This window comes from Amborella trichopoda, chromosome 7 (assembly GCF_054954075.1).
Source record: "Amborella trichopoda isolate Santa Cruz 75 chromosome 7, AtrichopodaSantaCruz75HAP2 v2.0, whole genome shotgun sequence".
NCBI lineage: Eukaryota > Viridiplantae > Streptophyta > Magnoliopsida > Amborellales > Amborellaceae > Amborella > Amborella trichopoda.
Window position 1 is genome coordinate 32,079,884 of NC_142342.1, and position 21,127 is coordinate 32,101,010.

General features: G+C 40.3%; 1 protein-coding gene across 4 annotated transcripts in view; it reads right to left on the bottom strand.

Annotated features, from left to right (window-relative positions):
- VPS54 overlaps positions 1-21,127 on the bottom strand; it is a 67,026-nt gene that overhangs the window by 38,685 nt on the left and 7,214 nt on the right. For all 4 annotated transcript variants that reach the window (XM_088871097.1, XM_088871099.1, XM_088871098.1 and 1 more), the window contains exons 3-5: positions 17,133-17,195; positions 11,430-11,509; positions 10,465-10,582 (exon numbers count right to left, since the gene is read on the bottom strand). In XM_088871097.1, the coding sequence (XP_088727223.1) occupies positions 10,465-10,582; positions 11,430-11,509; positions 17,133-17,195 (261 nt within the window). The remainder of the gene's footprint in view (positions 1-10,464; positions 10,583-11,429; positions 11,510-17,132; positions 17,196-21,127) is intronic.

The window sequence follows — 21,127 nt, forward strand, 5'->3', positions numbered from 1 at the left end:
ATCCGTGCCAAATTTAATGGTGATCCTTTGGGGTCCTACACACATGGGTAGGAGAGGGTCCTATAGGAGCATATCTCTATTTATATATATATGTATATTGAAAACATTTATATATGGCTGAGACTCTAAACAATCAAATTAAGGCACACATCAAAAAATCACTAAAAGAGGTTGTTTCAATGCTGAAAAAGCCTCAATGCGATCATGTCGAACTCAAGATGAATTAGACGAGAGAAAAAACAGATTTCAAGTCTTGGGAATACGGCCATCTTGTAATGCATTATCTAGACCATCAATTTTCAAGATTTTCAAGTGGTCATAGATCAGTTTGAATTACACTATTTTTTAATATTTAAATTTTATAGTTAGAGATGTAAATAGATTTTCAGTCCATCACAGATTTCTGATACTAAAACAACATGTCTGGCACTATTTGAAGGTGCACCTTAATTTGATTGTTTAGGCCCACAGCCTTATATAAACCAGACCCATATATATATACATATATATATATATATATATATATATATGAGCAATAATTTCATGCCACCGTTGTATAGTAATATGATGCACAAACCTTAAAAAACCATCTTATGGCCATTTGTTTGATCCAAATTTTGAAATATACAATCTTTTCATTCTAATGCAATCACAAAAAAAGAAAAACTTGAAAACACAACCTAGAAAATATTTTTTTAGCCCAATTAACAATGGCCGTTCGTTTTGGTGAGATGCTTAGATCTAGGCTTTAAAAGGATTTTTCATTTCCAATTTTTTTGGATGGCTTTATTATCATTAGATGAACAATGTTAAAAAAGAAAAAAATGATTTTGAGTTTATAAAGGCTATGATCTTGAAATTCACAAAATGAATGGTCTAGATTCGTTTTTGGAGGGGACTCATTTTGACCTTAAATTGAACTTTTTTTTGGGGGGGATTGATTATTGAGATGAAGAGAGTGGGTGTGCAACACCCCTCCCTCGCCGTCTTCGGATGAGCCACCTGTATACTCTTCTCTCCACTGCGATGACACCTCGCCCCTTCCCCTGCCTCGAGATCTTAAATCCTCGAGTGCATCTCTCATACTCCTCCCTCTTCCGTACCCCCACTCCCCCTCTCCCATACCCTCTTTTATCAACTCTTCGAATGCCTTGCCTTTCCCCCTTCCTCCGACACCAACTTCTAGCCCTCAGCCTCTACTCCCCCTTACAGTGGACTAGTACCTGGAGCCCATCCTCTCAAACCCACACCCACCCTCCTCCTCTTTAACCCCTGAGCATTGTCTTTCTTTATCTTGGTCTCTTCCCCACCTTCTATTGCCCCGTCCTCCCCACCTTTCTTAGCATTGTCCTTCATCCCTCTGGACCTCACCATAGAGCTTGGACTCGTCCAGCCCTCCAAGACACCGACCTCACCTAATTTTCGTGATATGGACAGACCACTATTCCCTTACAGTATAGTGGCAGTGCACTCCCTTGACCCCTCTCCCATTGACCCGGCCTTGATCTCTTCTTTGCTCGCCCCTCATCTCTCCTATACTCCGTACCTTGTTCACATATGCTGGGTTTGAACTCTGCACTTTACCTACCCAGCTTCCTTCTCTTGACCGTATTCCTCTCTTCCCCTCCCCCCTCCCCAATCCCACCACTTTCTGACCTATCATCCCTCCCCTCTTTACAATGGACCCGCCAGCTCCTTTAGCCTTGTCCCTTACCCCCCAATTATGCCTTCCCTCTTTTACAATGCCCAATTCCCCTTCTTCCTTACTACGATCCAAAGTTCCCTAACCTCAAGTCTGCCCCTTCCCACGGCTCAACCCCGAGATGATACGCCCAGCCCCCCATCCTCCCCCTCTTCAACTTTTGATGCTCCTCCTGCTACCCCTGGACCTGCTGACCGTCCTTTCCTTTCCTCATCCCCTAACCTTGAATCACTTCCCACCTTGCCTCTAGACCTTTACCCTGTCAATTCTCTTCCCTTTCTCTCTGTGCCAAACATGGAGTCGCCCAAGTCACCAACTACACCCAGTATATCGTCAGACAGAGAGCCGCCTAGGTCACCAACGGCACCAATCTCTCCCCCTTCGGCTAATACCAATGCAGAGGGGGTCGACGGGGATGGGAACAACAAAGAACTTGAAAGAATGAAGGAAATCTATCAGGTCATGGGCTTCCAACATGAAGGCCCCGAAGACCCAGCACACCAATTCCTACATGCAGATGCATAGAGCCAGCTTAAGGTGAGTGTTAAAGGACAAAGGGAGCTCCTCAAAATTTTCTCCTCAATCAAATACAACAAACACCCCCTAAAGGGGCCGTCACCAACAACCTCCTCGTCCTCTCCAAGGAGGTCCGCTAGAATTGCCTCCTCTCCTACCCCACCCTTAATTAATGAAGATCTTAACGTGGAATGTTAGAGGATTGGGACAGGAGTCCAAAAGGGACACTGTCAAAGACCTGACTTTTAAACTCCTCCCCTCGATCTTAGCTCTCACAGAGACCGAACAGCCGGAGCCCACCCTCCAACTCATTCGCCTCATTTGGGGTGGAAGGCCTTGCCAATGGGCCTCGCTGCCTGCGGCGAGGGCATCAGGGGGAATATGGGTCATCTGGAACCCAACAGAATACCTTCTACAGTCTTTCCATATACGGGAGTTCTCAATCACTGTCCTTTCTCGAACTTCAGACGGTTGCCCTTTGAAATTCTCTGCCATATACGGACCCAACTCAGCCTCACTTAGGCCTCACTTCTGGGCTGAATTGGACCATGTTGCCTCCCTACCTCATCATGCTTGGTGTTTGGGTGAGGATTTGAACATTACTAGAGGGTCCCATGAGAGAAACCTAAATCCCACCATTTCGGGAATGATGATTTCTCGGACTTTATTTTTCGCCATCAGCTCCAAGATATCCCCCTTCAAGGTAATCGTTGTACTTGGTCCAACCACTCCTCTCAACCATCTCTCTCAAAACTGGATCGATTCCTTCTATCCTTGAACTCAGAGGAAAAAATTCTCAGATCTCATGCTTTAGCTTTGCCCAAACCCACCTCGGACCACTGCTCCATTCTCCTGAACGCCCAGGCAGTCAGGAGAGGACCAAAGCCGTTTAGATTTGAACTGGCCTGGCTCAAGAGAACTCACTCACCACCCTGATTCCAATTTGGTGGAACTCCTTTTCAACCCAGGTCTCGGTTAGAGCAAGTTATAGGTTGCAAACCAAAGCCCAACTCCTCAAAACCTGAAGCAAGTCCATACAGGGAAACTACTCCCAAACCAAATCCTCTCTGCTCAATTCCATCCAACCTAAATCGAATAGAAGAGTCCAGACCTCCGACAGCCACATAATTGAACCTTAGAACCCAAACCAAGCTGGAATACTTCTCCACCCTTAAAAAAGAAGAATTGTATTGGTTCCAGAGTTCCAGAGTCAAATAGTTAAAAGCAGGGGACCAGAATACTGGTTTCTTCCACCAAATAGCTAACTATCACAGAAGAGACAATACCATCTCCACTATCAAGGTGGAAAACCCCAATTTGGTTCCGCCGGCGGAAATCGAGTCAGCCATCCTTGGATATTTCATGTCTCTTTACACTGCCCTCTAGGCCACAAGCCAAGGATGACCAACCTTGATTTCCTAATCCTTCCTGACCACTGGGCACTCTGGCTTGAACACCCTTTATCTGATGAGGAAATTTCCAAGGCTATTCACAAATTAGCCAAAGACAAAGCACCGGGTCCAAACGGATTCCCCATCGCCCCTTTCAAAAACTTTTGGGAAACATTCCAACTAGACTTCAAAAGCTTCTTTGAGGAATTCTTTCAAAGGGGAATCCTTCATAAAGCAATCAACGCCACCTTCATTGCTTTAATCACTAAGGTCGAAGGGGCAGAGGAACTTAAGGACTTTCATCCAATTAGCTTGCTCAACTCTTAGAAAATTCTGGTCAAGGTTCTGGCCTCAAGGCTAAAACAAGCCCTCTCCCTAATCATATTATCGTCTCAGTCAGCCTTTATCAAAGATAGGCAAATCCTAGATGGGGCATTAGTGGCACATGAGTGCCTACACTCCAGGCACATGTCCAAGAAGCCAGGTCTTATTTGCAAAATTGATTGGTAAAAATCGTACGACCACATAGATTGGTCATTGCTGGAAGAGAATGGCAAGAATGGGATTCGGGGACCTCTGGAGAAAGTGGATGAGAGGCTGCTTTTCTTATCCCCACTTCTCGGTCCTCATCAATGGAACCCCAAAAGGGTTCTTTCCTTCCTCGAGGGGGCTCCGCCAAGAGGACCCGTTGTCCCCATTTCTCTTTGCCATTGCAGTAGAAGTCTTTAGCTGCTCAATCGCTCGAATGTACCAGGAAGGTCTCCTCACTGCCTTTAAATGCAGTCCAGAAGGCCCAAAGGTGTCTCATCTGCAATACACAGATGACACTTTGGTGTTCTTAGACGCTTCTCCAGAAGAAATTCAAAATCTGAGACTCTTCCTTAAATGCTTTGAGGTAGCTACAGGCTTCAAAGTAAATATGGATAAATCAAAGATGATGGGGGTGGAACTTACAAATGTCGAAATCAGGGCACTCATCCCAAATTGGGAATGCAAAGTGGAGGACCTTCCCACCACCTACCTGGGTATACCATTAGGATTGGGAAAAGCTAAAAAGAGACAGTGGTCCCAAGTCATAGAAAAAGTTGACAGGCGTCTGGCAGGTTGGAAAGGGAGATACCTCTCCCTGGCTAGCCGCACTATGCTGGTCAAAGCAACACTGGCAAATGCTACGGTGTACTTAATGTCTATCTTCCACATGCCAACCTCGGTGGCCAACCGTCTAGACCAACTTATGAGGAATTTCCTCTGGTCAGGACAGGCTGAAAAACCAGATATCACCTTATCTCTTGGGACAAGGTCCGACTACCCAAATTTCAAGGAGGGCTAGAGATCAAGGACCTAAGAAAACACAACCTGACCCACTAGGGAAATGGCGATGGCACTTAGCCACCCAGACTAACTCCCTCTAAGCTCAGGTTATACGCAGCAAATACAAGATCCCAGAAGAAACTTGGGTGCCCAAGAGGATATCCCCGAGTAGGGCCTCAGGAGCATGGAAGTCCTTCGCCTCCTCTCTCTCACTGTTCAAACAATCCATCCGATTTCATCCTAGAGAAGGTACAAGAGTGTGCTTTTTGGTCTGACCTCTGGATAGGACACACTCCTCTAAGGGACCTCTTTCCATTCCTCTACCATCTTGCCTCTAACAAAGACTCTACCATATCAGAAGAAATGGTCTTGTCAAAGGGCCAAAGAGGAAACTAGGCTCTTCCTCTCACTTTCGGCTACTTTGCACCCCATCTTCCCAGCTCCACTTGTGAGGGACTCTCTAGTCTGGACCCTTACTCCATCTGGTACCCTTCTCAGTGGCCTCGTTTTACAAAAGACTTATTCAACCCCCTACCTTCCCACTATATCCTATCTCTGTCCTTTCCAAGGTCTGGTCCACCATAGCTCCTCCAAAAGTAAAGACCTTCAACTGGATTGCCTGTTCTCAAAGGGCTCTCACAGTTGACTAGCTTCCAAACAAAGGGATTCCGATCCCCAATAGATGTGCAATGTGCATGAATGAGGAGGAATCGAATCCACACCTTTTCATTTACTGCAATCTTGCTTATGACCTGTGGAGCCAAGTGCTACAGTTGTTTCGCCTTCAATAGGTCACTCCACCCTCGGTCAAGGCTCTTTTCTCCTCCCACTACGCTTGTCATTTGCCGAAGGCCGGTAGAGCATAGTGGAAGGCTGCAATTGCAACTACCATCTGGGTCATCTGGTTAGAAAGGAATGCGAGGGTCTTCCAAGCTCACAAAAACGTGGTTTCGATGCTCTTCCACAAGGTTACTACCCTAGTAACTTTCTGAGCCTCTAACCACAAGGCCTTCTCAAGGATTTCAACAAACACCTTTCTCAGCCAATGGGAAAATATCCTATATCTCCAGCCACATAAGCTCCAAAGACCCAACAACTGGCTTCCACCTCCAAAACGCGCCATTAAGCTTAATTTCGATGGTTGCTCTCTGGGAACCCTGGCCCTGCTAGCATCGGAGGTGTTTTCCGAGACCATCATCGCAACATATTGTTTAGTTACTCTAAACACTTGGACCATGAAGACTCGCAGCATGCTGAAGCCATGGCTCTGCTCTTGGGTCTTAAAAGCTTCAAAGAGTTCACAATTGCTGGTGGAAGGAGACGCCCAAAATATCATCTCCTAGGCAGCAGGCACTTCACCACATCCATGGTACCTTTCCTCAATTTTTGATGAGATTGCTAACATTTGCAAGGATATGGACATCTTATGAAAGCATATCTAGCGGACGTCCAACGAGTTCGCCGATTTGCTGGCAAAAGACGGAGCTAGGGCCCATGCTGAAGACCTTGCCCGGTCCATCTCCTTTTTTGCTCTAGACCATAGTGGGCGTACAGGAGTCTAGTTACACCTTAGCACAGATCTTATTATTGGGCAAATCTATAAGCCCCAATTTTTTTGTAACTCACAAGTATATCTTTTGTAATCGAACAGGTCTATAAGTCCAATTTTTTGTACAAGATCTCTTGACCTATATTTTTTGCCGATACACCCAACTTGTGGGTACTCTCGAACCCCTCCTTTGTACTCTAACACTCTACAGCAATACATAAGTTAACTATATCTCAAAAAAATATTGGGTGGTCAAGAAACATACCCATAGAATGAGTGTAGCTGAGATGAGAGTGTTGAGATCAATGAGTGGCAAGACAAGAAAGGATAGAATTCAAATAAATGCATTCGAGAGAACTTAGGTGTGGCTTGAATAGGTGATAAGATGAGGGATAGTAGACTTCAGTAAGCAGGCCATGTACAGTGTGGACCCAATACAGCACTGATCAGCAGGTGCGATGTAGTTCAAGTGGAAGGCTCTAAAAAGGCATGAGAAGGCCTAAAATGATATGGATGGTTGTAGTGAGAAAAGATATAGGGAGTTGTGGTCTTATTAAAGGTATGGCCCTTGATAGAGCAAAATGAAATAACAGGATCCATTTAGCTAACCCCAAATGGTTGGGATAAGGCTCACTACCATTTCGGGTTGGCCACACGAATCCTGGTCCGCCATTTTACTCTACCAAGGGTCATACCCTCAGTAAGGCCATAAGTCCCCATATCTTTTCTCACTACTTCCAACCATGTCTTTTGGGGTCCCTTGCCGTTTTTGTAGCCTTGCACTTGAACTAACTAGCACCTCCTAACAGTTGTTGTACTGGGCCAAAGCTGCGCATGGCTAGCCCACCTAAGTCTACTTTCTCTTATCTTAATTGCCTATTAGAGCCACACATAAGTTCTTCCAAATGTATTTATTTCAAATTCTATCCATTCTGTCTTACTACTTATCCAGCTCAACATCCTCATCTCAAGTACACTCATCCTATGGGTATATTTTTTCTTGAACGCCCAACATTCCGCCCCCATAAGCAAAGCTAATCTCACAGTTGTCTTATAGAATTAGCCCTACAGCTTCATTAGTATGCGGTGATCACATAAAACTCCAGTTGCACATCTACACAATGCCCACTCAGCTCTAATTCTACATGCGACATCTTCCTTAATCTCTCCATTTTGTTGGATTATCAACCCCAAATATCAAAAAGCATGCGCTTTTTGGTGTTTCTTCGTCGTCAATCTTAACTACTTCCTCGTCTCTACTCCTCTTATTGTTAAACTTGCATCCCAATAATCAATTCCAAAAAAAAAAAAAAAAACAATTTGCGCCTTAGATAAAGCAAAATGAGTACCCATTCAACAACTAATCTAGATCATCCATTTAATGAATTTTAAGATCTAGGCTCTTAGGAATTCAAAATCAATTTTTTTTACAATTGATTATCTAATGATAACAAAGAAGAATTTTTTTCTTTTCTAAATTTTATAGATGGCTAAGTCTTAGATCTAAACATCTCACCAAACGAATGGCCTATGTTGAGTGGATTAAAAACACTGTTTAGGGTGTGTTTACATTTCTTTTCTTTTTTGTGATTGTTCATCAAAATGAAAGAGTATATGTTTAAAAATTGAGATCAAACAAATCGCCCTCGCATGGTTTTGGAATAGTGTTTCATGATATTACTATAAAACCGTTGCATGAAATCTCTCTCTCTCTCTCTCTGTCTCTCTCTATATATATATATCATAGTCACCCGAATCTCTCACCGAAGGTCTTGATTCCCAATCTGAACCCCGATTCGGCAATTCCGACTAAGAATCTTCACGGAACCCATTTCTTATGAAGTCTAGATTCTCGATTCCTTATTTCAAGAATATCGATTCCAACACTTATAGAATCTCATGTCCAATAGTTATTGATTCTCAATTCAGTAAATGGGGAATCTCAATTCCAGACTTGTTGAAACTAGTTTCCACATTTACCGAAATTCTACTCCTCTCCTCCCTCCTCCCCCTCCCCCCCCCCCCCCCCCCCCCCCCTAGGGGCCCCTTTTTCTCTTTCACTTTTTTTTGGTTAGTGATGTTTAGAATATTTAAAGGCATCAAACTACTCGAGCTAGACACTCAATCTCAAGCTACAAGGTGTATCATCGTTTTTGGTATGAAATGACCACTAGAAACCAATGTGGTGGTCCACGTTCTCTACTTGATTCTTAAAGTATGCATTGTATTGATCCAATGGAGAGATTGCAACTCCAAGATGTTAGAAATATAAATCATGTAAATATGCATGTATGGCATGTCTATCAATGAATGGCATTGAGACATGCGGTGATTCTCTCTTTGTTTTCTCTCAATTCCAAAGATGTGGAATCTCGATTCCATAAATGACAGAATCTGGATTCCATATAGTTGATTCCAAAGAGCTAAGAATCTCGATTCCATCTATGTGGGGATCTTGATCGTATCTTGGTCGAATCTCGATTCCTAAGCATAGGAATCTCGTCCCCCACGATTCCTCTTTTGAGGACGCCGATTCCAAAAACAAGAATCTTCCAGCTGGCGGCTATTCCGTGCTTCCAATTCCTAAATCGATTCAGCTTCCGAATCACTTCGGGTAACTACAAACGCGCACAAGTGCAACCAGGCAGCTGATCTGAACAAGGCCATGGTCGTGGCTGAGGTTGAGGCCTAGGTTTGAGCCGAAGTCTTAATTTTTTGGTGGCCAAACTTTTGAACAACCTTTAACCGTGATTAAGATGGTTTAGTTGCATTTATGAGTGAGGTTAAGCATCTTAAAGACTTTTTACAGAAAGTCCCAATCTTTCACCATGGCTAACCTTGTTCATCGACCTTTCATTGCAGTTAACTGAGTTCCCATTCTTTGGTCACGGTTATGACTATTGACCGGCGGGAGAAGTGTTTGGAGACCTTTGGCCATGATTGACTGTTCTCCATGATCGACTGCATTTACGAAAGTTCCTTTCTCTCTCTCTCTCTCTCTCTCTCTCTCTCTCTCTCTCTCTCTCTCTCTCTCTCAATCAATCAATCAATCAATCACCCTACCCTGCAACTATTCCCATTTCCGGTCTCAAGCATTTTCCAGGACTCGCTGTCTCTGTCTCTCTCTACTTCTATTATTGCTTTTCACTGAACAGTATGAGCCTTCTTTTCCCTCTAAGTCAACAAACCTTGGCTCCCTGTTATCAAAACCGAGCTTCTTGTCCTGTTACTTCCTCTAATTTAAGCCATCAAGACCATCTGTTACTTGGCCATTTTTCTTTTCTGAATCTAAAAAACTTGAGAGGTCTTGGTCCAGATATTCGCTATAAAACTTTCAAGCAAATTCTAATGGGAAAATTAGGCAAATTTGCATCACAAGGATAACATAGCCGTGATTTTGCATTACAGAGAGCAGTGATCTGCCCAATTTTGCATTTAATAGGGACTTGGGTAAAGAATCGAAACCCACAAATAAAGGAGAATAGGGCAAGAAGATCAGCACTGGTTTCTCAGGTGCCAGAAATTTGCAACACCTTTTGAAAATAGAACGTACAATTGGTGGAAGAGTTTGTGAGAGAAATTGGGGTTTTTTTGTGGGGTTTGTTCAAGTGAGAAAGAGAACAACTAGAGAGAGTAGAGTTTGAAATGGAGAACAATGGAGCTTTCACTGTGAAGGCCAGTGCCAATTTTCAATATGTAGACTTTTGTGCCAGGGTACCAAACACCTACAGAATATTTTACTTATATACAGCAAGTAATATAGAGAATAAATTAATTTTACTATTTTAGAAAATGTATTCTACTCCTGATAAAGTCAATTGTCATCCAAACAGGGCCTTAAAACTCATTTGTCAAGACTCAAGACACTGGAAGTAAATTGGACATCCATTATTTACTTAAGAGAATATACAATCCTAAGGATGGCCAATAAAGTTTATTGATATGAAGTGCATATTCTATCCCATGAGAACTGATTCAAAAATTCATTCACTTACTTCCTCTTCTTTGCCATTGCTAAGATCGGCAGTCTTAACTGGCAATTTTGATAAAATTGATCGATCCAGTTCTCTTGCATCATATATTGCTGCCCGCAAAAACTCTGCTGCAAGAATGCTACAAGAACGAATTTCACAAGTCAAATGGCAAGCTAGACACATTAGATTTACTACTACTTTGTCATGGATGAGTAACAAAATGTAAAATCATAATGTTATGTGTCATTCAAGATAGTCCTTCAAAATAATACAAGGTGTCAATACTATTCAGTCAATACAATAATGGCAAGGATTGAGAAAAGAAATTAAAATCAATACAAACAGATACAATTACATGAAGCCATATAGAACGAAATAACATATATGGTGCACAAAATTAGATTCCAAAAAAGAAAGCAACTGTGAAGGGGAAACGAAATAGTAACTAGTTAGAAGCATATATTATGTTTGCTTTGACAGAGTAAAAATAGAAGTGAACATTATAGAATGAATAAGCCAAACCACATGTTATGTATAAGCAGAAAATATAAAAATGGACTTCATAGAACTAATAAGTAGAATTTGATGTATATGTAAACCGCCCATAAGACAAAAATACCCGAGGCTGAAAAGGAGAAAAAGACTTGCAGTTAGAGACACGAGCATAGGACATGTACACAGTCATCCATCGGTTAATGTCCACACAAAATAGGATGAAGCTGATTGGTGAAGCATTAAAGTGTTATAAGAGTGAGGCTCCTCCATCTTATAAAAAGAAAAAAAAATGAACATATACAAGGGAAATAAGACAATGGCAAACATAGTCTCAGATCATGCAGAGGTAGTAACGTAAAGGTCATTCCTAGCCAAGCACCAATTCATTGTTTGAAGAAGTGTCTTCACATGCATAAAAGACCCCAAGAGAAACACCAATTCATTATTTGAAGAAGTGTCTTCACATGCATAAAAGACTCCAAGAGAAATACCTATTTATTGCATCTGAAGACATTGTTAACTGATCACGAAGGTGACGGAAACAATGCAAACCAGTGAGCTCATCACCATCCTATCCAACAAATTCAAGTCTTAGTAAGAAATAAAAAAACCAATTAAAATAAATTTCTTTCTTCCTAGTTCCATCAGTCCATCCATACTAAATTTTTATGAACTTGTATGTTTAAGAACTAACAACAATTAAACTTCATACAAGCATATTGAACATACATGTGCTGGTGTATGAGAATATATTTATGAATGCAAAGTAATGCATGCACATGCATACAAAAAGATATACCTGCCCATGTGTTCATAAACATATGCATATAACAAGTTTGAGGCAAAGAAGCGATATAGGATGCCAACAAAATAGACCATACATATCTATATATTATGCTAAAATATGAGCACGTTTGTGTTAAATATAGGCGATTTTCTTGGGTATGTGATTATGTATGTATATCGCCAGTTAACCAAGTAAAAATTCAAGAAATTCCATTATTGTATGAAATTAGTCACGCTTCCACAGAAACAATACTAGGATGAGCAACCTCTCTAGGAAGTCCCCGTACCAATTCCACATTCTATGATCAAAACAAAAAGAAGAAAAAACAACATTTTTTAAAAAGAATACCACTTCTAACAAAATTTCATGAAAATATCATTAAATTTGAAGAAAATCAAGATACCTAGACATGAAATGAGAAAAGATGACTGACAAGTGTTGACTGAGGAGAGCCTCAATAGCCTTCATTGCATGTGCCAAGTGAATCGTTTCCATCACTTTCTCTTATTAGAACTTCAATAAAATTTCAATTTCACAACTTTCTCACAGTTCCTTGTGTTGGATCCATTCTTATAGTCTAGCACTAGAGAAGGAACTTCAAGAAGTAGTCTGCCTATCATAAACATCTCTTTAATAACTACACCTATTTGACCCTTCTTCTTGCAAACCACATCCTTTCAAATTATGCAAAGCTCACACCATCCTCACATTAACCCTCCATCTTGCAAAGAATTTTATCAACCAGCTGACCCAAGACAACATTTCTCCGGTTGATGCACACATCACTCAAAATTCTCAAAATTCTCAAAACATAAAATTCTGACATAGCCCTACTCCAATCAGGCCAAACCATAGTTACTGGGGTCTTCCAACCAAGGGCCAATTCCGCTTTGGAATCTCATTCCTATGCTTCAGGAAAGAGAATATCATTTGTCCGCAATTTTTAATTTTTGGGATCTCGACCTTTCTTATTAGAGATCGAGATCCTAAGTTACAGGGGATCCAGATCCTTAATATTACAATATACTCTAGCAATATAGTATAGCAACAGGATGTAGTATACTGGCATTATAGGATAGTAGTATAATATATGCTAGCAGTGTAGTATGATATAGTAATACATACTATATAGTATCACCATCATCATCCAAGCCTTATCCCAATTATTTGGGATCGGCTACATGAATCTTGTTCCTCCATTCTTCTCTATCAAAGGTCATACCTTTAGTAAGATCAAAAGTCACCATATCTTTTCTTATTACTTTGATCAATGTCCTTTTGGGCCTTCCCCTTGCATTTTTAGAGCCTTTCAGTTGAACTAAATCACACCTCCAACCGGAGATGTAATTAGGTCTACACTGCACATAGCCAGACCACCTACGTCTACTTTATCTCATCTTATCGCCTACTGAAGCCCCACCTAAGTTCCCTAGTACGTATCCATTCTAAATTCTATCCTTTCTTTTATGTCCACTCATCCATCTCAACATCCCCATCTCAGCTATGCCCATCCTATGGATATGTTGTTTTTTAACTACCCAATATTTACTTGCATAAAGCATGGCTGGTCTTACAACCATCCTATCGAACTTCCCCTTCAGTCTCAATGGTATCCGGCGATCATATAAAACTCCAGATGCACATCTCCACTTCGCCCATTCAATTTTAATCATATGCCTAGCGTCTTCCTCAATCTCTCTATTCTCCCGATTATCAACCTTAGATATCGACAACAATCTCTTTTAGATATATCTTAACTACTTCCTCAATTATACTCCCATTATTACTAAACTTGCACTCCATATATCCATATATTTTATCTTAGTTCAAATAACTTTAAAAACTTTAGATTCTAGAACATACCTCCAAATTCTAACTTTGCGATGACGGCACCTCGAGTCTCATACAACATACACCACAGTACCTCAGCTTGTAGGTACTTGGTTAACTCGTTCATTACTAAAACAATGAGATATGAGCTCAGTGCTCACCCCTGATATAAGTCCACTGTCAGTAAGAACTCACTTGTCTCTCCACTAGTTGTCTGCACACTAGTTAACACTCTCTTGTACATATTTCTTACTATGTTAATATAGCCTCTGGTAACTCAGTTCTTTTCCAACACCCACAAAATTAAATCTCATATGCTTTATCTAAATCAATAAAGATCATGCGGAGGTGTTTCCCTTCACCCTAAACTTCTCAATCAGTTGCCTAAGTAGGAAAATGGCTTCTACAGTTGACCTCCCTAGCATAAAACCTAACTGATTTTCTGATACAATCGCATTTCACGATTTAGTCTTTGCTCAACTACTCTCTCCCACAGCTTCATAGTGTGGCTCATAAGTCTAATCCCTCAATAGTTCGTACAATTTTGTATAATACATATTATGTAGTCGAATACAATAAATTTCAATATATTTTTAGGATCGAGATCCCTAGAATTCAGGGTGTATGAACCGCAATCTTTACCATAGGGAGCATCCTATTTCTCATGATTCTGTGATCCCGATCCCAATCCCAATCCCAATCCCAATCCCAATCCCAATCCCAATCCAAATCCAAATCCCATAAGAAATTTGACCCCAATAAGTGGGTATATGACGTGATCCACTCAGTGCTGCTTCAGGAAATTTCCAAATTACACAAATAAGCATCTGCACTTTTTTTTTTTCTTGTCGTCGCAAATTCCATGGTTACGTCGGTCTATGCTCTAATACAACTCTCTTCAACACCTCAGTATCTATAATCCTATCAAAAACGGCGAGACAACAATATGTTCTTTCAACATCACCAGATTAGTGGGTCCAACCCCCTCGACAATACCTAAAAAATTTGTTACAGAGATTCTAAAGGAAATCCAAGTCCAACAAGTTTTGGAAGAGTCATTTGGTAGATGGATTATCTTTTTTTAAGTAGATGTAGGAACACAGATCTACCAAGGTACCAAAAGATTATAACTAGGATTCTGCATCTTTAAGAGAGTTTTCTAATTATGGCTGATAGAGTTCCCTTGATGTCATTATATAGTTCAGGGATGAGTTAGGTACCCCTATAGAAAATAAGGAAGTGGGCATCAATGTGTCTATTAAAAAGTTATCCCATGTTCCTAGAGAAGAAACGCCGCAAATGTTAGCATATCTGGAAGGGAAGTGCCTGGAGTGTGCAATTTCTAACTCCTGAAGTATGGAATTCAGCTGATGTGCATGGTTCCCTATCCCCTTCACCATTTTGCTTTTAAATTTGTTTATAATTAATGAAATCCTTTTTCCCTTGTTAAAAGAAAATGAAATGTCCAGGTATTCTATTCTTGGGACCTTCAGATTTAGGGCATGATTTGAATATTTGAGAAAGAACATGATACACACTTTTTTCATAATAGTAAAGTTTTCTCTTTGATAAGCATTGAAGTTAGTTTTTGGACTTATAATGACGATAAACTGGGGGCAAAACCCATATCAACTTAAGGACTGAGAAGTCCAACCGCCACTCCAAAAATACTTTCAGTGGTATTTGCAACACAAAGAAAAACTTGCTTCAACTATCTAATTTAGACGTGTCAAGTAAGTTACTAATCCAAACATGTTAGCTAAAAATAATTTTTCAATTTTCACACTAAAAAGAGTAATAAAAATGGTATCCAATTGTGTACACCATGATCTCAGAATGTCTTAAACCTTATAAAAATACAGTAGAGATATGCATTTTATATATTTTCACAAAAGATCCTGAAGAATTTTATGCAAAGGTGTATGCTATCAACAGATCCAACAAGAAGAAAACACGTCTAGATCATTCATCGACAAAGATTAACAGAAAAACAAGCTAATAGAACATTTAAAGATGGTGTGCGAGGTTCCAAAGAGAAATATGGTGTGGCTGTATTAACTGGTCTTATTAAAAGCCCAAGATCAAAATCGTTATTTTCCAGTATTTTGAAAGGGATTGATTATTGCCGTCCTATTTATCTTTGACACTGTCGTAAGGTAGTTGATAAGGGTGATCAAACTTTGTTTTGGTTCGATAAATGGGTGGGAAACTACGCCCTTTGGTACTCTTTCCCTGAGGTCTTTTCTAAAGTTACTAATCCTTTGGCCTCGGCGAGAGGGTTACGAGGGGGCAGATTCTACTAACAATTGTTGAACCATTGTTTGAAGGCACAGGAGACCTCCAGCTAAAGAAGATAGATTGGTGTGGGACCTTAATCTATCGGGAGACTTTACAGTCAAATCTGTGTAATTGTTCCTTTGTGTGGCAATTCAAAATAGATCGCCAACTGTTGAAAATCTTCGAAAGAGGGGATTCATTTTAATAAATGTCTGTAGACTGTGCTTGAGAGACAATGAAAGTGTTGACCATATATTGTTACATTGGTCATTTACACAAGCAATATGGGACTGGTGCAGAAAATTGATTAATTTAGATATCACGATACCTCAGAGTACAACAACAATCCTACAGGAATGGATGTATGCTGGTACATCAAAGACTGGCACAGTTCTCTATGGCGATCGTTATGGGTGAGTATTGTGTGGAATATTTGGAGAGAAAGAAATAGGAGGATATTTGAAGGAACAAACAGTGCTGTAGATATCCTAGCAATGGCAGCCGAATGGTTCTCCATCAATAAGGATTGCAAATTCATCCCCAAGTCGCAGGTTATCGAGAACTCTCTTGAAGTTGCTAAACTACAGTTCCGCACCCAAATCGGGCATGTACATTGGTTGCCCCCAGCTGAAAACTATTTCAAATTAATCTTTAATGGTAGTTCGTATGGAAACCCAGCCGTGCAGGCTTCGGTGGTATCATTAGGGATCATAGGGGTACATTTTCACTTCTTCTGGTCCCTGTGTTTCAACAACAGCGAGTGAGGCAGAGACTAGAGGCTTGCTGGAGGGCCTAAAAGTGCTCACAATGTTCAACAACCATAAGGTTGTTGAAGGTGATTAAAGCAATGTTATTGCTTGGGCAAAAGGGGAGACAAAGCCACCATGGAGACTTAGCAACCTATTTGAAGAAATTAATTCTATGTAGCGAGTGGTTCTTTTGAGTTACATCATTGTTTTTGAGAGGCTAATTCTGAAGCTGATTCTCTTGCAAAGGGTGGTGTACACCAATCATCGTTAATGGTTACACCCATACCCCAATCATAATGCCTTTGTAATATTGTTTCCTTGGTGAATGAAATTCATAGTAACCGTTTCAAAAAAAAAAAAAAAAACTGAAAGAAAAGCAAGCTAATAAAACAAACAAAAAATGTAATGCATTAATTAGTCCAACTGAAAAAAGCATGACGACAAATGACTACAGAAAAAGCCGCCATGAGAATCTTCCCAGTAAGAAATGGAGATGTCTTTTACAATGAAAGTTCGCAAAAGAGAAGTTGTCCATTGTTCCTGAGAATTACCAGTAGATGTTGCAAGTCGTCGATAACATCTAGTGCACCAGCACAATCAGAAGCTGCAACAAGCTGAGCACAAAAATAAAAGAATAAGATCATATACAGAAGTGAGCGTACCATTTTTTTTATTTTTTTTTTATAATGTTGACCATACTTGCATACCATATGTTATCAAAACACAATTCATCAAATGACGGAGTCATAGCCAAAAATCAGAATTTTATATCCAGCAATCACAGTCATGCATCATCCAACAATGCATGCAGCACAAATTCATAACAAAAATCTATATCAAGGCCACCCCATTCAGATTTATAAGCATGAAGAAGAGGAAATCAAACTAGAAAAATAGAAGGAAAGAAATATCAATACAACACAAGTGGAAATAAACGAGCACGAAGCAATATATAATAACAATTGTCATCATGCGTTTTTACATATTATAGCTTTTTTTTTTTGAGGAAGTTATTATAGCTTTCACGCACATACAAATCAAAAGCAAAAACAAAAAAGAGTAATTGCAGACAAACAATAGTGTGGTTCTTTTTTTTAAGTTTTCTTTTGTCTTTTTTTTTGGTTGCCTTTCCTTTAATTGTTAATACAATTAGAGGTCTGGTGGAATTAAAGATGCAATCAAGAGGATACGAACAGGAGATGCATCGCATGAGAATGGAAAACAGTCCCACAAGATAGGGCCTATCTCCCAACTTTCAGGTCAGGGTTCATGCCTTCTCCATTCACTTCATTGCTCACATAAGAAAGTGAAACAAAAAATACATGTGCAATAATTAATACTTCTTCCATACTGCTTGCCAGTCTCAACCGGTAAACCGCCTCTTGCCTCACCCGAAGACGGTGATTAAGGGAGCCAACTTTCATGATTAGGATACCAAAGAAAAACTGGAGAAACTAAGAGGCCTTTCATGCAGGCTTTTGCTTCTAACCCATTCGAGTCAAAAGTGCCTGTCAACCAACAAATTTCTTGAGTAATCTACCTCAAAATTTAAATTAGATCACCATTTCCCTTGTGAGGTACCATTGAAGTGGAGAGGTTCAAGATCCCTCTCGTGCTCTACAATTTGGTGTCAAGTTCACAGTTTGGTTGTATATTAGCATCTTCTTTGCATAACGTGAATGTGGAACTGCATCTAGAACATGCCCTTTTAGATCATGATGTTGCTCATCAGTTTTCAACATCTCAATGCTAACACTTAATGGAGAAAATTAAAAAAAAAAAACTCAGCACTAATGCACATGCAATTACAAAAATTGTTGTCTTTCTTCCTAGAGGCACACACAATCACCGAGATATCTTCCAAAGTAACCATCCTTTCTCAATCACCAAGATATCTTCCACACACAAGGCACGTAGCCAATGAGGACTCCCACTAAATGTCACAATGGAGAGCACATTTCAAACATATATAGAAAATCATACCAAGCACTGATTGTGCGGAGAAAAGGCAAGGGGATATGACCCACTATCTTTTCTGACTCCCTAAAATATCAAGTTTTTAAATGTTGGGCCACCATCAACATACTAACCGAAGTGGCCAGATATGCAAATGTAACATGAACCTCCTTTTCCACTTCCTCCAATAGGAAAGCAACAATTTAATAGAAACTTAACCGATGTTGTCGAGTTTTCATATTTTTTTGAGAACTGTTAACATTGTATTGCTATGGGAGTTTACAAGGGGTAAGACTGTAAGCACGCCCTCCCTGAGTGGCTAACAGTAAAAAATACATTAGTCTTCCTTTATCAGTATAGGCTTATAAGAAGTGCCCAAGGTACAAGGTATACAAGGAAATATACAAAAATCTGAGCAAAGGTTTTCTTGATGAGAGAGGTCCTAAACTGTACGGCTGAGGTTCCTAACAAAAAAGGAGTTGGACCTAGGCTAGGAGTCGAGATGGCTGAGGTCCAGAACAAAAAAGGAGTTGGACCTAGTCTGGGAGACCGAGTGTAGGCTAGCTCCTTCTTTCACCAGTAGATCTGCTAGATTGTTGGACATCCTCCAAGTATGCTGCCATAAGACGCCGGTATCCCTGCATAAATGGGAGATTTCGTCAAAGATTGAGGACAATTGCCAGGGAGGGGGGGGCAAGCCTCTTGCCCAGGATATGGTATTAGAAGAATCTCCTTCCACTATCAATGTAGAGCCTCAGGAGGAATTAAGGTTTCTCAATCCTAGTAAGAGAGCCATGGCTTCTACATATTGGGAGTCGAAATTTCCAAGATGTGCCGATAGAGTAAAGAGGACATAGCCCTGGCTGTCTCTAAAAACGCACCCTGCGCCTAAGGGACCAAGGTTACCTAAGGAGCAGCCATCGAAGTTCAGCTTGATGGTGCCCTCACGTGGTGCATGCCAGCAACTAAATCTAGGGGGTTTGGGGGGTCTATGCTTAAGGATGTTTTGCCATTGAGGGAGAAAAGTATTTCAAGGGATGCCTGAGAAGGATTTGTGTTGAGAGGCCCCAGAAGGTCGTTAGTGAGACAATCTTGTGGAAGAGGGCTTGCTGTTGTAGCTAAGCACCATTGAAGATCTTATTGTTCCTTTCTAGCCAGAGAGACCAAATTGTAGCGGCTACCGTGGCCTTCCATAATGTTTTCCCAGCCAAGGGCCACTGAGAAGAAAAGTCAAGTACTTCATGTGGGAGGAAGAACCCCTATAGGCAAATGAGCACGGACCATAGCGCCTCAAACTACTCCAAACTCAAGCACCAACTCACTAAGTAACCACCCCTCTGCAATCCCTTGCCAATGCTTTAGGCATAGAAGTTGGCTAGTTAGATATGGTAACCAGATCTCAAGGCATACAAAGCATCAGTGCAAAACCTTAACTCTAAACCTATCCTTACACTTCGACCTAAAAAATCACTCCTAACCTCCTCCCATAGAACAGATTCTCCTCCAAGCTCACAAGCCCTGCCAAATTTGCATAACTCCTGAATACCCACCTGTCCCCATACAACTCTAGACGCAAGAGCGTTCTCAACATTTCTAATGCACTTAGACCGAGGCCTTCCCATTTATCAGACACCACATGCAAGATGTTTTGACTTTTAAGTTTTGAAATTTCATCCCATCTAAGAAAGTGATACTTGATCTCAAGTTAAAATAATTTCAAGAATACCCCTTTGGATTTTTGCAAGCTTTGTTTTTTTTTTTTTTTTTTTTTTTTTTTTTTTTTTTTTTTCTGAATGGTACTGGCTATTGACAGGCTTCTCCGAAATTGTCAATAGGATGATATAATGTATACATTTTTTTTTCTATTCTTGATAAATGGTACATACAATAATTTAACAAATAGAAATGATAAGACAACCTTTGTTCCAAAAGAAAGAAAGCAACTTCTTCACAATATTAATACTAACTCGAAGTTTTCAATCTCCAAATTGCAACTTATCTTAGGTTTGCTAGTGCTCACAGTGAAAACCCAATTAGAAGACTTGGTTGCATGCCTGTATTCCAAGTCCTTTTGGACAAAATAACAATGATAAAAGGTTCTCATGAAGACTCGTCAAAACCTGAGAAACTCATAAAAGACTTGGTTGTTCTAACAATTTTTTGGGTTACCATCTGCCAGAAACCAAAATGCATGTTTTCAATTTTCCACCCTTAGTGCTATGCTTAAGGTTTTGTCGATTCCCAATACCTTATGATAATGTTTCTTTTTTCAAAACTCTCTTTTGTTGATATATTTCAATGTTTATTAATCATTAAGAACTTTTTAGATACTTTACACAATTTTTCATATTTTTGGAGAAGTTAGGCAAGACTTGTAAAGCCAAAGTCCCAATCCGACCTGCCACCGGAATCAGTTGTGTCCCAACCGCGTTAGAATTTTGGAACTATGAGAAGAACGAAGGTATCTATGAGAAGAGGTTCAACCTGGGGATTAAGCATCGCAATGGTCATGTGGAATTCACATGTAATAACAAATGTTCTAAAAGAGGTAAACGACATTTTTAAATTGGAACGCTCTGAGCTTACTAGT